The sequence below is a fragment of the Solea senegalensis genome, linkage group LG11, assembly GCF_019176455.1.
Source record: "Solea senegalensis isolate Sse05_10M linkage group LG11, IFAPA_SoseM_1, whole genome shotgun sequence".
In the NCBI taxonomy this organism is placed as follows: domain Eukaryota; kingdom Metazoa; phylum Chordata; class Actinopteri; order Pleuronectiformes; family Soleidae; genus Solea; species Solea senegalensis.
The window spans coordinates 24,215,198-24,228,582 of NC_058031.1; the positions used below are offsets into that span (position 1 = coordinate 24,215,198).

General features: G+C 46.3%; 1 protein-coding gene and 1 long non-coding RNA gene across 2 annotated transcripts; both read left to right on the plus strand.

Annotated features, from left to right (window-relative positions):
- The first annotated feature begins 582 nt into the window (after nt 1–582).
- Nucleotides 583–2,028, plus strand: LOC122777192. Its single transcript, XR_006361297.1, has 3 exons — nt 583–609; nt 1,609–1,755; nt 2,014–2,028. It is a non-coding gene; the product is annotated as an uncharacterized LOC122777192 (long non-coding RNA).
- Nucleotides 2,029–3,191: 1,163 nt separating this feature from the next.
- On the plus strand, nt 3,192–12,715 carry magixa (MAGI family member, X-linked a). The gene is made up of 21 exons (XM_044038250.1): nt 3,192–3,635; nt 3,715–3,952; nt 4,154–4,270; nt 4,352–4,471; nt 4,596–4,769; nt 4,889–5,081; nt 5,587–5,657; nt 5,887–6,054; nt 6,984–7,153; nt 7,251–7,338; nt 7,444–7,615; nt 7,701–8,310; nt 8,428–8,491; nt 8,621–8,842; nt 8,978–9,259; nt 10,710–10,907; nt 11,012–11,088; nt 11,178–11,303; nt 11,446–11,584; nt 12,238–12,325; nt 12,647–12,715. Exons 1-21 carry the CDS (start codon nt 3,594–3,596, stop codon nt 12,651–12,653), a joined length of 3,366 nt encoding a protein of 1,121 aa, XP_043894185.1. The 5' UTR covers nt 3,192–3,593; the 3' UTR covers nt 12,654–12,715.
- The last annotated feature ends 670 nt before the right edge of the window (nt 12,716–13,385 follow it).

The window sequence follows — 13,385 nt, forward strand, 5'->3', positions numbered from 1 at the left end:
GAGCAGGTATATCATAGAGAGGTGTATTATTATAGAAGAGCAGGTGTATATTATAGAGGAGCAAGTATTATTATAGATGAGCAGGTATATCATAGAGGAGCAGGTGTGAGCAGGTGTATTATTATAGAGAGCAGTATTATTATAGGTGATATGGAGCAGGTATAGCAGGTATATTATAGAAGAACAGGTGTATTAGAGGAGCAGTTATATCATAGAGAACAGTTGTATTATTATATTGTATTATAGAGGAGCAGGTGTGTAATTATGTGTATTATAGCAGGTGTATTATATATTGAGGTGTATTATTATAATAGAGGGCAGGTATATTATAGAGAGGCAGGTGTATTATTATAGAGGAGCAGGTATATTAGGAGCAGGTGTATTATTATAGAGGAGCAGGTGTATTATTATATTAGGTTATTAGAGGAGCAGGTGGAGGAACAGGTGTATTATTATAGAGAGCAGGTATATTATAGAAGAACAGGTGTATTATTATAGAGGAGCAGTTATATCATAGAGAACAGTTGTATTATTATATTGGAGCATGTGTATTATTATAGAGCTGTATTATATTATATAGAGAGCAGGTGTATTATTATATTGGAGCAGGTGTATTATTATAATAGAGGAGCAGGTATATTATAGAGAGGCAGGTATTATATATTAGAGGAGCAGGTATATAGAAGCAGGTGTTATTATAATAGAGGAGCAGGTATATTATAGAGAGCAGGTATATTATTATAGAGAGCAGGTGTATTATATAGAGGAGCAGGTATATCAGAGGAGCAGGTGTATTATTATAGAGGAGCAGGGTATATCAGAGAGAAGCAGGTGTATTATTAGAGGATTGATATTATAGAGGAGCAGGTATATTATAGAGGAGCAGGTGTGTTATTATAGGAGCAGGTATATTAGTATAGAGGAGCAGGTGTATTATTATAGAGTAGGTATATTATAGAGGCAGGTGTATTATTATAGGGGGCAGGTGGTTATAGAGGGACAGGTGTATTGTTATGAGCAGGTATATTATAGAGGAGCAGGTGTATTATTATAGAGGGGCAGGTGTATTGTTATAGAGAGCATTTAATATAGGTATATTATAGAGGAGCTGTGTATTATTATAGAGGAGCAGGTATATCATAGAGAGCATATTATAGAAGAGCAGGTGTATATTATAGAGGAGCAAGTGTATTATTATAGATGAGCAGGTATATCATAGAGGAGCAGGTGTATTATTATAGAGGAGCAGGTGAGTTATTATAGAGAAGCAGGTGTATTATTATAGAGGATCAGGTATTAATATAGAGGAGCAAGTGTATTATAGGTATAGAGAGCAGGTGTATTAGGGAGCAGGTGTATTATTATAGAGGAGCAGGTGTATTATTATAGAGCAGGTATTATAGAAGAACATTATTATAGAGGAGCAGGTATATTATAGAAGAACAGGTGTATTATTATAGAGAGCAGTTATATCATAGTGTGTATTATTATTGTATTATTATATGGAGCAGGTGTATTATTATATTTAGAGGTATATTATAGAGAGGCAGGTATTATTATAGAGGAGCAGGTATATTATATTATAGAGGAGCAGGTGTATTATATTAGGTGTATTATTATAGAGGAGCAGGTGTATTATTATAGAGGAACAGGTGTATTATTATATTGGAGCAGGTATATTATAGAAGAACAGGTGTATTATTATAGAGGAGCAGGTATATTATAGAAGAACAGGTGTATTATTATAGAGGAGCAGTTATATCATAGAGAACAGTTGTATTATTATATTGAGCATGTGTATATTATAGAGAGCAGTGTATTATTATAGAGAGCAGGTGTATTATAGAGCAGGTGTATTATTATATGAGCAGGTATTATAGAGAGGCAGGTGTATTATTATAGAGGAGCAGGTATATTAGAGAGGAGCAGGTATATTATAGAGAGGAGCAGGTATATCAGAGAGAAGCAGGTGTATTATTATAATAGAGGAGCAGGTATATTATAGAGAGGCAGGGTGTATTATTATATAGAGGGGAGAGCAGGTGTATTATTAGAGGAGCAGGTATATAGAGAGAAGCAGGTATTATTATATTATAGAGGAGCAGGTATATTATAGAGAGCAGGTATAGAGAGCAGGTATAGAGGAGCAGGTGTATTATTATAGAGGAGAGGTATATTATAGAGGAGGTGTATTATTATAGAGGGGCAGGTGTATTATTATAGAGGGGGTGTATTGTTATAGAGAGCAGGTATATTATAGAGGGGCAGGTGTATTTTAGAAGAGCAGGTATATTATAGAGGAGCAGGTGTATTATTATAGAGGAGCAGTAGGGGGCATGTCATGTTGAACAGTAGGGGCGTGTCTGTGTTAATTTTTAAACAGCAGTGAAACTCAAACATGAAAGTGAAGAAGAAGAATGTGAGAAAAGTCAACAGTGAAAACAACTAAACAAAGACTCAACAACACAGGTCTGTGTCCACGTCTGTGTCCACGTCTGTGTCCACGTCTGTGTCCATGTTTGTGTCCATGTCTGTGTCCATGTCTGTGTCCATGTCCACATCTGTGTCCATGTCCAGATGATGTTGAGTAAAACAAATGAAAATAGAGACATGAGAAAATGAAGCTTCTTCAAACAACAACAATAATCATGACCTCCAGTAATGTTTAGAAAAGATTCAGTGGTCAGAGGAGTCGTGACACACACACACACAGAATTCACTCTGTATATCTGCTGCCATCAGGGGGCGATACAGTTGTGATGAAGTGTTTATTCTGTTCATGTACCAGTGTTAACATCACACACACACACATTCCTGTACACTCCCTCCACACACTGAACTTTGACCAGTCTTATCAGAGAGAGACGAAGGTAAAGAGACATTACGTGATAAAGAGGGAGAATTTAACAGAAACACTGAGTGTGGACATGAAAGCTGACCAGGTAACACTCACTCACTCACTCACTCACTCATTCACTCACACACACACACTCACTCACTCACTCACTCACACTCTCGTTCACTCAGACACACACACTCACTCATTCATTCACTCACACACACACACACGTGTCACTTCCTGTCTTAAAACTACACTTTCCCTCCTCCTCTCCTTCCTAGGAAGCTTCCTCATCTGCTTTTTTCTAGTTAAAGGGACAGTTCACTTAGTTTGAACCTGGGAGAGTGAGCAGTTTACAAACTTCAGCCTCCTGTTGGAAAAGTCTGTCTCACAGTGAGATAAAGTCAGTTTCACTCACAGCTCACAGCACAGTTAATAAGAATACTTACACACTCCAAAAACCTGAACTATTCCTTTTAAGTGTGTGTGTGTGTGTGTGTGTGTGTGTGGCTCCCCGTTGTTCACCATCTGTTCTCTGACTCCACTCTGTGTCGTTCAGCTGATTCAGCACTTCACTGTTGCTAGGAGACAGTGTAGCATTCCTAGGATTCAAGGAGACATGTAGGAAACCTTGTGTCATTGTTGAGGGCGTGAGGGGTGTTCCCCCAGCGATGACATCACATGATGACATCACAGGTGTGTTGTTGACTGAAGTCGTCCCCTTGCTGTTGTCTCTTCCTGCAGCTCAGCCGCCATGTCTAAAGCCACGGTGAAGAAGCTGCACTGGCGCTCCAAGGTAACAACGCAACAAACACACACACACACATGCACTCACACAAACACACAAACACACAACTCTCTCTCTAACACTGCAGGTGCAGGAGAGCTTCGTTCCACTGGGCGGGGGATCAGGAGAGCTGGGTCTGGCCATCGGGGGCGGGGCCGATTATGGCGAGTTCCCTTTTGTCACGGCAGCCCCTGGGGGCGGAGCCACAGTGGGTGACATCATCCTGGAGATCGGTGGGACACCGGTGTTAGGGATGACCCTCGGCGATGTCAGAGGAGTCCTCAACTCTTGTCCTCATCCGATCAGAATCAAGACGGTGTCACCAGGTCAGGGGACATGTGGTCACATGACTCACGAGAGAAGGCTGTGATTGGCTGAAATATTGACGAGTAGATTCAAAGTGACTGAATGAGTCGTTTGAACATGTGAAGTAAAAAAATATGTTAAATTGTGTTTTACCTCACACACATCTGGTGCTGATGACATCACTTCCTCTGTGTGTGTGTGTGTGTGTGTGTGTGTGTCAGGGTCATCCCTCTGTAAGGACCTCAGGTTGTATCTCAGCAAATGTTTCACTCCAGGATCCATGGACAGTCAACTCCAACAGCTGATCAGAGAGAACCTGTACCTGCGCGCTGTTCCCTGTACGTCTCACACACACACACACACACATACGTGCACACACACAGACGTGTGATGATGACATCACGGCGTCCTCCCTGCAGGTACGACCCGGCAGCCTCGGGACGGTGAGATCTCAGGTGTCGACTACAACTTTGTTTCCATCGAGGAGTTTTTCTCTCTGGAGGAGTCTGGAGCTCTGCTGGAGAGCGGCAAGTTCAAAGGTACAGTACGTCACTTTGATCATTATTTTTATTAATGTATTCTGCTTCATCTCATATCATCATGTCATATCATGTCGTGGCCACGCCCTCAAAAACGTGTGCCAATGTCTCCATCCAATCACAGGGAACTACTACGGAACACCCCGCCCCGTCCACATCGGCCCAGAGAGTCCACCGATCACGTACCAGGAACATCGCAACCTGCTGCGGAACTTCAGGACGAGGAGCAAGTCTCTGAGTAACCTGGAGAAAGCTGTGGAGGAGGGAGACAACAGCGAGGAGGACAGCGCCCCCTCTGGTCATTTATATCACTATTTAATGACTGTTAAATTAAGACTGTGTGGCCGCGCCCCCCCCCCCATCAGCAGGTGTAGCACGACCACTGCAAAACTGAACATCATCATCATTTCTCACTAGGTTCAGCTGGAGCCCCGCCCACCACTCTGCCTCTGAGCCAATCTTGGGAGTCGACACTAGGGAGCCGTGAAGGAACTGAGGAGGGAGGACGAGGGAGAGGAAGGGGAGGAGTCGGAAGAGGAAGAGGAGGAGCTCCACTGCCTGAGAACTGGGAGCTGGCCTTCAGTGACTCAGGAGAGCCGTACTACATCGAGTCAGTATCAATAACCAATAATCAGTGATCAATAATCAATCATCAGTGATCAATAACCAATAACCAGTGATCACTCAGCAGTTTACATCAGTTTTTATTTTATTGGTTTATTAATGTAAGTGTATTTTTATTTAGCTGAATTTGATGATGTTATCTCTCCCTGTGTGTCTGTCTCTCTTGTCTCTGTGTCTGTCTGTCTTGTGTCTGTCTCTTGTCTGTGTGTCTGCCTCTCTTGTGTCTGTCTCTTGTCTGTGTGTCTGCCTCTCTCTGTGTGTCTGTCTCTTGTCTCTGTGTGTCTGTCTCTTGTCTGTGTCTGTGTGTCTCTTGTCTGTGTGTCTCTGTCTCTTGTCTGTGTGTCTCTCTTGTCTGTGTGTCTGTCTCTTGTCTGTGTCTCTCTTGTCTGTGTGTCTCTATTGTCTCTGTGTCTGTGTGTCTCTCTTGTCTGTCTGTCTCTTGTCTGTGTGTCTCTCTTGTCTGTGTGTCTGTGTGTCTGTATGTCTGTCAGTCATAAGTCAAAGACGACCAGCTGGTTTGATCCTCGAACTCCGAGCAAAGACACGACTCCTTGTACTGAGCGTAAGTTTTATTTTTCATTTGAATTATTAATGACTTTAGTTTCACTTTCACTATTTTATTTATTTCTGTGGAAATAAAAAAAGACAACAAACACAACAAATTGTGTAATGTTGAACCTGCAGCAGCCAGTAGGGGGCAGCACTGACACATAACAACATACAGCTATTTTTGCTCTTCTCACTGTCTGCCTGTCTGTGCCTGTCTGTCTGTCTCTGTCTGTCTGTCTCAGTTCCAGAGTTCACAGAGCAGGCGTCTCAGCTCAGAGGTTACTCCATCCACACTCGTCTTTCTAAAGGTCCTCGAGGTTTTGGTTTTAACATCGTTGGAGGAAGTCGACCTCGAGAGTTTCTGCAGGTTTACAGCGTCACACCTGGAGGGCCCCCTGCCCTCAACACTGGTACTGCACCCTGTCATCACTACTTTATAACGTTAGATATTTGAGTTATTACTTTATTACAACTTACTAACTCACTGCTGGGTTCACCTTCATCACAGTGAACTCTGCTGTAACCACAGGTGAATGATGAGACTGATCACTGAGCGCCACCTGCTGTCTCACCTGTGTCCACACACACACACACACACACACTCACGCATGCACGCACACACACATACGCACACGCGTGACAGTGTGTGTGTGTGTGTGGAGGATAAATGTTACTGTTTCTCAGCTCTTTATGTTTCTAAAGGGACACAATCTCACTAACACACACACACACACACACTCACGCACACGCACACACACAGTCTTTTCTCTCTTCTCTCCCACAGTCAGACCTGCTCACATGTGCTGAGGCTAAATTGTCAGGAATGTAACACACACACACACACACACACACACACACACACACAGTAAATCTCCTGGGAAAGTTTCAGAGGCAGAAATCTCAAGAACCTGAGAAATGAAAAAAATGTTGAGCTGAAAATAAACATGAAAGTAGAAAAACAGATTTTAGCCACGTTTACAAAAGACATGCAATAAAATCTGCGTCACGTCTTTATCTCACTGAAATTGAAGTTTGTAAACCACTCACTCCCCCACACCAAAGTCCCTAGAGAAAATCAATGATTTTAGCACGTGGGGACACAGGAGCTGCTGGTCTTCTGCTGCCTCGTGTGGTCACTTTGTGTCACTGAAGTAAATCTGAACCAAAGATTTCAAACACTGTGACAAAATAAGACATTTGAACTGAGTGATGGAGGCAGCAGTGGATCAACAACTCCTGTGTGTGTGATGTTAAAATCAATGATTTTCTCTATGGACTTTGGTGTGTTTACAAATGTAACTTCACTTCACTTAACTCTGTGTGTGTCTCTGTGATGCAGCTGACATCCTGGTCTACATCAATGACCAGTGTGTCCTCGGTCGGTCTCATAAAGACGTGGTGGACATGTTGAAGTCGGTGCCGATGGGTCAGAGCGTGGACGTGGTTCTGAGGCGAGGTTACCCGATGCTCTACAACCCAGACGGCTGTCCTAAACAGAACCTGGAGACGGTGTGTGTGACTCCACCGCTAATCTCAGCTCTTTTTTTTTTAACACTGCTGTCACTCACTGACCTTGTGTTTGACATTTGACCTCCTCCTGCAACAGCCTCAGACACCCAGCGACGCTTCTAGCACCCGAGCTCTGACACACCTGACCTACAGCTGCACGCAGGACGCCAACGGCAACACGACAGGTCCATTTACGCTCACACCTGAGACTGATCCACCAATCACCTGCCAATCACCTGCAAATAACCTGTAAGTTATTGATCCAGTGTCTCCTTTTCTCTAAAATGCAGGACTTGGCCAAACCCCGCCCTCTTACGCCGCACAGCCAATGACAAATGGGCTTACAGATCCGCCCACTCCCACGTCCTCTGACCCTCCATTGGGGGTGACTCCGCCCCCTAACAGGACAGTAGCCAATCACAGCGACTCTGATGGCGGTCCGTCCAACGCCGGGACTCGCAGGTGAGTGTTAGCAAATTTCTGTCACGTTACCAAAGACGGCCGACGTGACGAGACGTCTTCTGTCTCCTCCCCCGTCTCCACACAGGTCGTCACTGATTGGCTACAGCAGCAGCACACTCCCCGCCCTCTCCTCCTCGCTCCTCCTCCATCAGAGCTCAAAGTCGTCAGAGAGCGACGTGTCCACGTCCACACTGCCGCTCATGTCCTCGTCCTCTGCTCTCACCAAACTGCCGCTCTCTCAGCCAGAGACCGGTTTCCTCCAGAACGCCGCCTCCATCACTAACAACCCTGTCTCCTCGTCCACACCTCCGGGAGCACCGGTACAGCGGCCGCCAATGCCCCAGACCACGCTTGCCCTAACTCCGCCCAGAGACGTTGCGCCCTGCGGCTTTAACGGGTGTCCAGCCAATCACCAAGCTCCCTCCACCTCCGCCTCCTCCCACGGAACCTCAGGTCTGGTGCTGCCACTGGGGGCAGCGTCACTGGCGTCGCCCCCTGGTGGGGAGCTGGTGCCGGTAGCTTTGGGACGTACTGAGGGGGCGGGGCTGGGGTTCAGTGTGACAGCGGGGGGTCAGGGGGGTCAGCTGGCCCTGGTCAGGCGAGTGTGGGACCGGAGGCAGTGTCCGTCACTGCAGCCAGGGGACGCTATCGTGAAGATCAACGGAGCAGATGTTCAGAGCCTCAGCTTCTCCCAGGTAACAACTTCCTGTTCATCGACCAAACACTGGCCAAACCGCTAGTGACCTCCGCTGCTAGGCATGCTGGGAGTTGTAGCTGTAGAGGATGATGTGATGAAGATGTTTCCCCCTCAGGTGCAGAGGATCCTGCAGGAACACACCAAACAGGGCGAGGTGGTGCTGCTGGTCTACAGAGCAGGTACGAGGTCACATGACCCTGATGACCTTCTCCACAGCTGAGTCAGCTGGAAACATCTGTTTTGGGTTTACACGGTGAAAATAAAAACTAAAATAGAAAATGTTCCTTCCCCTCCTCTTGCTTCTCCAGGCCCTGCCTCCTCTCCAGTCGTCACCCCCAACCTCTATAAGCCCCTCCCCTCTCCTCAGGGTCAGACCACACCCTCTTCCTCCCACCCCTCAGCTGACTCGCCTTCCTCGTCCTCCGCTGCGGCCGTGGTGGGCGGGGCCGTTCCTGCTCTCAGTCAGGCAGGTTTAGCCCCAGACTCTTCTCAGGGGGGCCCCCACCCACCGAGCCCCGGGGCCCAACAAGGTGAGTCTGTGGTCATCGCACTGATCGTATTAATATTTGTTCATATTTGCTCATGGTTTTTGAACTTGTGACTGACATGAAATGTGTTTCCCTGACGTCTTCACTCTGTATCGTGACTCCTCCTCGTTTTCGCAGATGCCCCGCCTCCTCCTCAGACGGCTAACGGGCCGTCGGCGTCCACACTGATCCAGAGTACCAGTTTCCTGGACTCGGTTCCCGTGACATTGACGCTGGAGCCGCGGGATCTGCTGGGAGTTCAGGAGAGTGCTGGAGGACCGCCTCCAAACAGAGGGGGAGGAGCCTTGGGAGCAGTGACTAAGGACGGGAGGGGCGGAGCAAAGGTGGAGGTGGAGCTCAGGAGGAGGCCAGGGGAAGGCTTTGGATTTGTCATCGCCTCTCAGGAAGTGAGCAGCGGCGGTGAGTGAGGACCTGATCATCAGTGACTCAGCAGTTATTTTCTTATTAATCAGCTGATCTATAACAGTGACAAGGCAGCCTGTGGGGGGCGCTGTGCTGACACACTGAAGTTACACTGAGTCTGTGGTTTCAGCACACACACACACACACAAACACTGTGTACACTGTACATTTAGTTCCCTCCCACCACTGTTAAGCCACACCCCTCCAAGCTGTCCATCTCCCTCTCCACAGCTCACACTCAGTCTTGCTCATCCACTCTGAGAGTGTGTGTGTGTGTAGTTTGTTCATCATGTTGGAGCGACTGCAGTCACTTCTGAGAAATGATAAAGACTCCAAACGTAAGTCACTGTGTGTGTGTGTGTGTGTGTGTGTGTGAGATAATGTTTAAATCACATCTATGTCAGTTCAGAGATGTTATTTACGACAATGACATTAGTCTGACTCCACAGCTCCCCCTACAGACACTAAACGCTACCACACGCTAAATTAATGGGAGAACGCTGGTATCAAATGATTACTCTTATTATTGTTATTATTAATTTCTGATGATTATAAAAGACGTGTGTAACAGTGTGACAGACGCAGCTGTGTCTTCTAACCTCAAACTAACTTCCCTGTGTTTTTTATGTCAGAGAGAGAAAAAAACAAACAAACCAAACAAAATTCAGCTGATTAGAGCCAGGAGTTAAACACACTAAACACTCGCTGCTGCTGCTGCCATCTTGTGGTCACACATGTTATTTATCAATGTTATTGACATTATAAATGTTGTTTTAACACATTTACAGAATATTGCGAGAATATTTCCCTTTTTCTCTACAGTTATGTCTCTTTTCCCTCTTCCTCCTCCTCCTCCTCCTCAGTGGTTATCAGCTCTCAGGAATGTCAGACATAGTTTCACCTCATTGAGCCAGAGTGTGAGTGAGTGTGTGTGTGTGTGTGTGTGTGTGTGTGTGTGTGTGTGTGTGTGTGAGTTCAGTACCAGCTGGTTTCACTCTGACTCTCATGATATTTTTTTGGGAGGATTATTTCCAGTGGTGGATTAACACACACACACACAGTTTGTGTGTGTGTGTGAGGACAAACTGTTACAGCTGATTAAACAATCATGTGACCTGTGTTCACATGACCAACAGGAAGCAGGTTGTTGCGGAGTGACAGAAAAAAAACAAAACTCTGAGATTTTAAGATAAAAGTCTCTGACTCCTGTGGAGACATGTGGACATCAGGCGTCACCATAACAACAGGTTTACTAAACTCAAATATGTCAGTGTGGGGGCGGAGCCTTGGTCTGTCCCTGTTACTGACCACCACTGATTCATCAAAGGTTTTAGTGTAGGAGAGTGAGCACTTTACAAACTGCAGTTTCCTGTTAAAAATGTTGCCACGGGTACGGGAGTGTTTGCCGTATGATGACAATGATGTGGCTCCACCCCCTCTGTCTCAGCAGCGTCCTCACTCATGTCCCATCGGTTTGTGACGGTGCGTCGCGGCAGCCCGGCGGCTCGCAGTGGACAGATCCAGCCCGGTGACCAGCTGGACGCCGTGGAGAACCGGCCAACAGGTGGTTTACAACACCGGGACCTGGCCCAGATTCTGAGGAGGGCGGGAAACACACTGAGGCTGAGCGTCACACCCAGACGCTGTACGACACGCACACACACACACACACACACACGTGCAGTTGTAAGAGGACAAGTGTGTTCTGACCTTGTCTCCTCTCCTTGTCTCCTCTCCTTGTCTCCTCAGACTCCTCCTCTCAGATGGAAGCAGCTGATCTGGACATCGATAGTCGACTGATCAAAGGATCGAGAGGAAGGTCAAAGGTCAGTGTCACATTTACTCAGTAAATTTAATATCAGTGGTGGTAATACTATAGTATTACACTCTGTGTGTGTGTGTTTGTGTGTTGCAGGACCAGTTCTATAGTGTGGATCTGGATCGAGGTCCAACAGGGTTTGGTTTTTCTCTGAGGGGGGGCAGTGAGTACAACATGGGCCTGTATGTACTGGGTCTGATGGAGGGGGCCCACAAGATACAGGTACACACACACACACACACACACACACACACACACACACACACTAACTAACATCTATGTACATATAATGATTAGATGAGAGTCAGGTCAGGTGACAGACAGTGGGCGTGGTCACGATGACAGGTGTCACCTGTGTGGACAGGTGTCTGATCAGCTGGTGGACATAAACGGGGACAGCACAGTGGGGATGACTCACAGTCAGGCTGTGGAGCAGATCAGACGAGGAGGACATCGCATCCACCTCGTCCTCAAGAAAGGAAACGGTTACGTCCCTGACTATGGTGAGACACACACGTCCATCACACTGAGGGACTCCTGCTGGACAAGCCAGGAATGAATCATGATGTCACATGATTCACAACTATATTATCACATTAAGATATTATAACAATACGATATCATCCCGATATTTAACTCACAATACGTAAGTAACAATGTTATCGCGATATTTAAGTCACAATTCAATATGATATCACAATATTTAAGTAACAATATTATCGCAATATTTAAGTCACAATCCAATATGATATCACAATATTTAAGTAACAATGTTATCGGGATATTCAAGTCACAATACAATATGATATTACAAAATTTAAGTAACAATATTATCGCAATATTTAAGTCACAATACAATATGATATCACAAAATTTAAGTAACAATATTATCGCGATATTGCAAAATATTTTACTTGTGAAATCACATACGGCGATATACTCACAAAATCAATCAACTCAATTGCGACATAATATCGCCACACAAAATATCGAGATATTTCACTGTATCTTGTTTCAGTCGTAGTGACTCATCTCGTCACCGTGGGATCTTTGTCATTTCTGCTGTTTGACTTGATCTGTTTCTACTTTGTCTTTTTCCTGTCTGTCCTACTGCTTTACTACTCTTCCCCCTCCTCCTCCTCCTCCTCCTCCTCAGTGGAGCTGTCCAGCCTCTCTCTCTGTATGACAAACTCCAAACAGGGTGAACCGTGTTTCTACGTGATTGGACGAACTGAAAACTCGCGGTCGGTAAAAAGAGATCCTTCCGTCTCATCCGTCCATCGCTCCTTCTTCATTTCCGTCATTATTTACATCGATGTTTACGTCATTATTTACGTCAGTGTTTTTTTACATGTCTGTTTATGTAAATGACGTCGACCCATATTCTGTGCTCATCAGAAAATAATCACGTTCATTATAACTTATGTGCATTTTCTATACACCACCACCATCCTCTCACTGCACACTTTTATTGTGAAAGTGTCAGGAAGTTTGTGTCTGAGTGGCAGCGCCCGATGGACGACAGAGGAACTGCACTCAAACATGTTCTGTCTGTGTTTTTTCAGGCCCTGAGGAAGGAGTTCTCTCCTCCTCCTCCTCTTCCCACACAGAGGAGCGGCACCTGATCTCCATGGCAACCTCCTCCTCCATCCGTCAGAGGGGAGGAGCAGGAGGAGAAGGAGGAGGAGAGAAGAGGAGGACGAGGAGAGAAGGGGAGAGCAGAAAGAGAACAGGAGGAAGGTTAGGGCCTTCTGATCTGGACCTGGACCTGGTGGAGGAGGAGGCACAGGAAGAGGAGAGGAGGAGGGAGGAGGAGGAGGAGGAGGAGGAGGAAAGGAGGAGAAAAGAGGAAAATGAGGAGAGGAGGAAGAGGGAGGAAGAAAGAAGAAGGGGGGAGGAGGAGAAGGAAAGGAGGAGGAAGCGAGAGGATGAAAGAAGGAGGGAGGAGAAGGAAAGGAGGAGGAAGGAGGAAAAGGAGGAGAAGAGAAAGAGGGAGGAAGAAAGAAGGAGGGAGGAGGAGTCAGCAGCAGAGGAGCAGAGAGGATGGACAGAGGAGGAGGAGAGGAGGAGAAGGAAGGAAGAGAGGAGGAGAGAGAAGGAGGAAAGGGGGAGGAATCAGACTGTCAGACAGAAGAAGCGGGATGACCAGCAGGAGCAGGGGAGGAGGAGCCGCAGCTTACCCAAAAACAGAGCTTCATACTGGGACACCACTCTGCCAGAGGAGGGGGTGGCGTCAGGAGGAGGAGCCAACAGGGGGGAGGTGCAGGAGAAGAGATCCACACGCAGTGCAAAGCATTCTGGGAG

Bases quoted from the DNA above. Each gene is read 5' to 3' on its own strand.
- magixa (XM_044038250.1), top strand. From the start codon at position 3,594: ATGTCTAAAGCCACGGTGAAGAAGCTGCACTGGCGCTCCAAG. The intron at 8,492-8,620 runs GTACGAGGTCAC...TTGCTTCTCCAG, and splicing joins GCTGCTGGTCTACAGAGCAG to GCCCTGCCTCCTCTCCAGTC. The intron at 10,908-11,011 runs GTACGACACGCA...TTGTCTCCTCAG, and splicing joins GAGCGTCACACCCAGACGCT to ACTCCTCCTCTCAGATGGAA.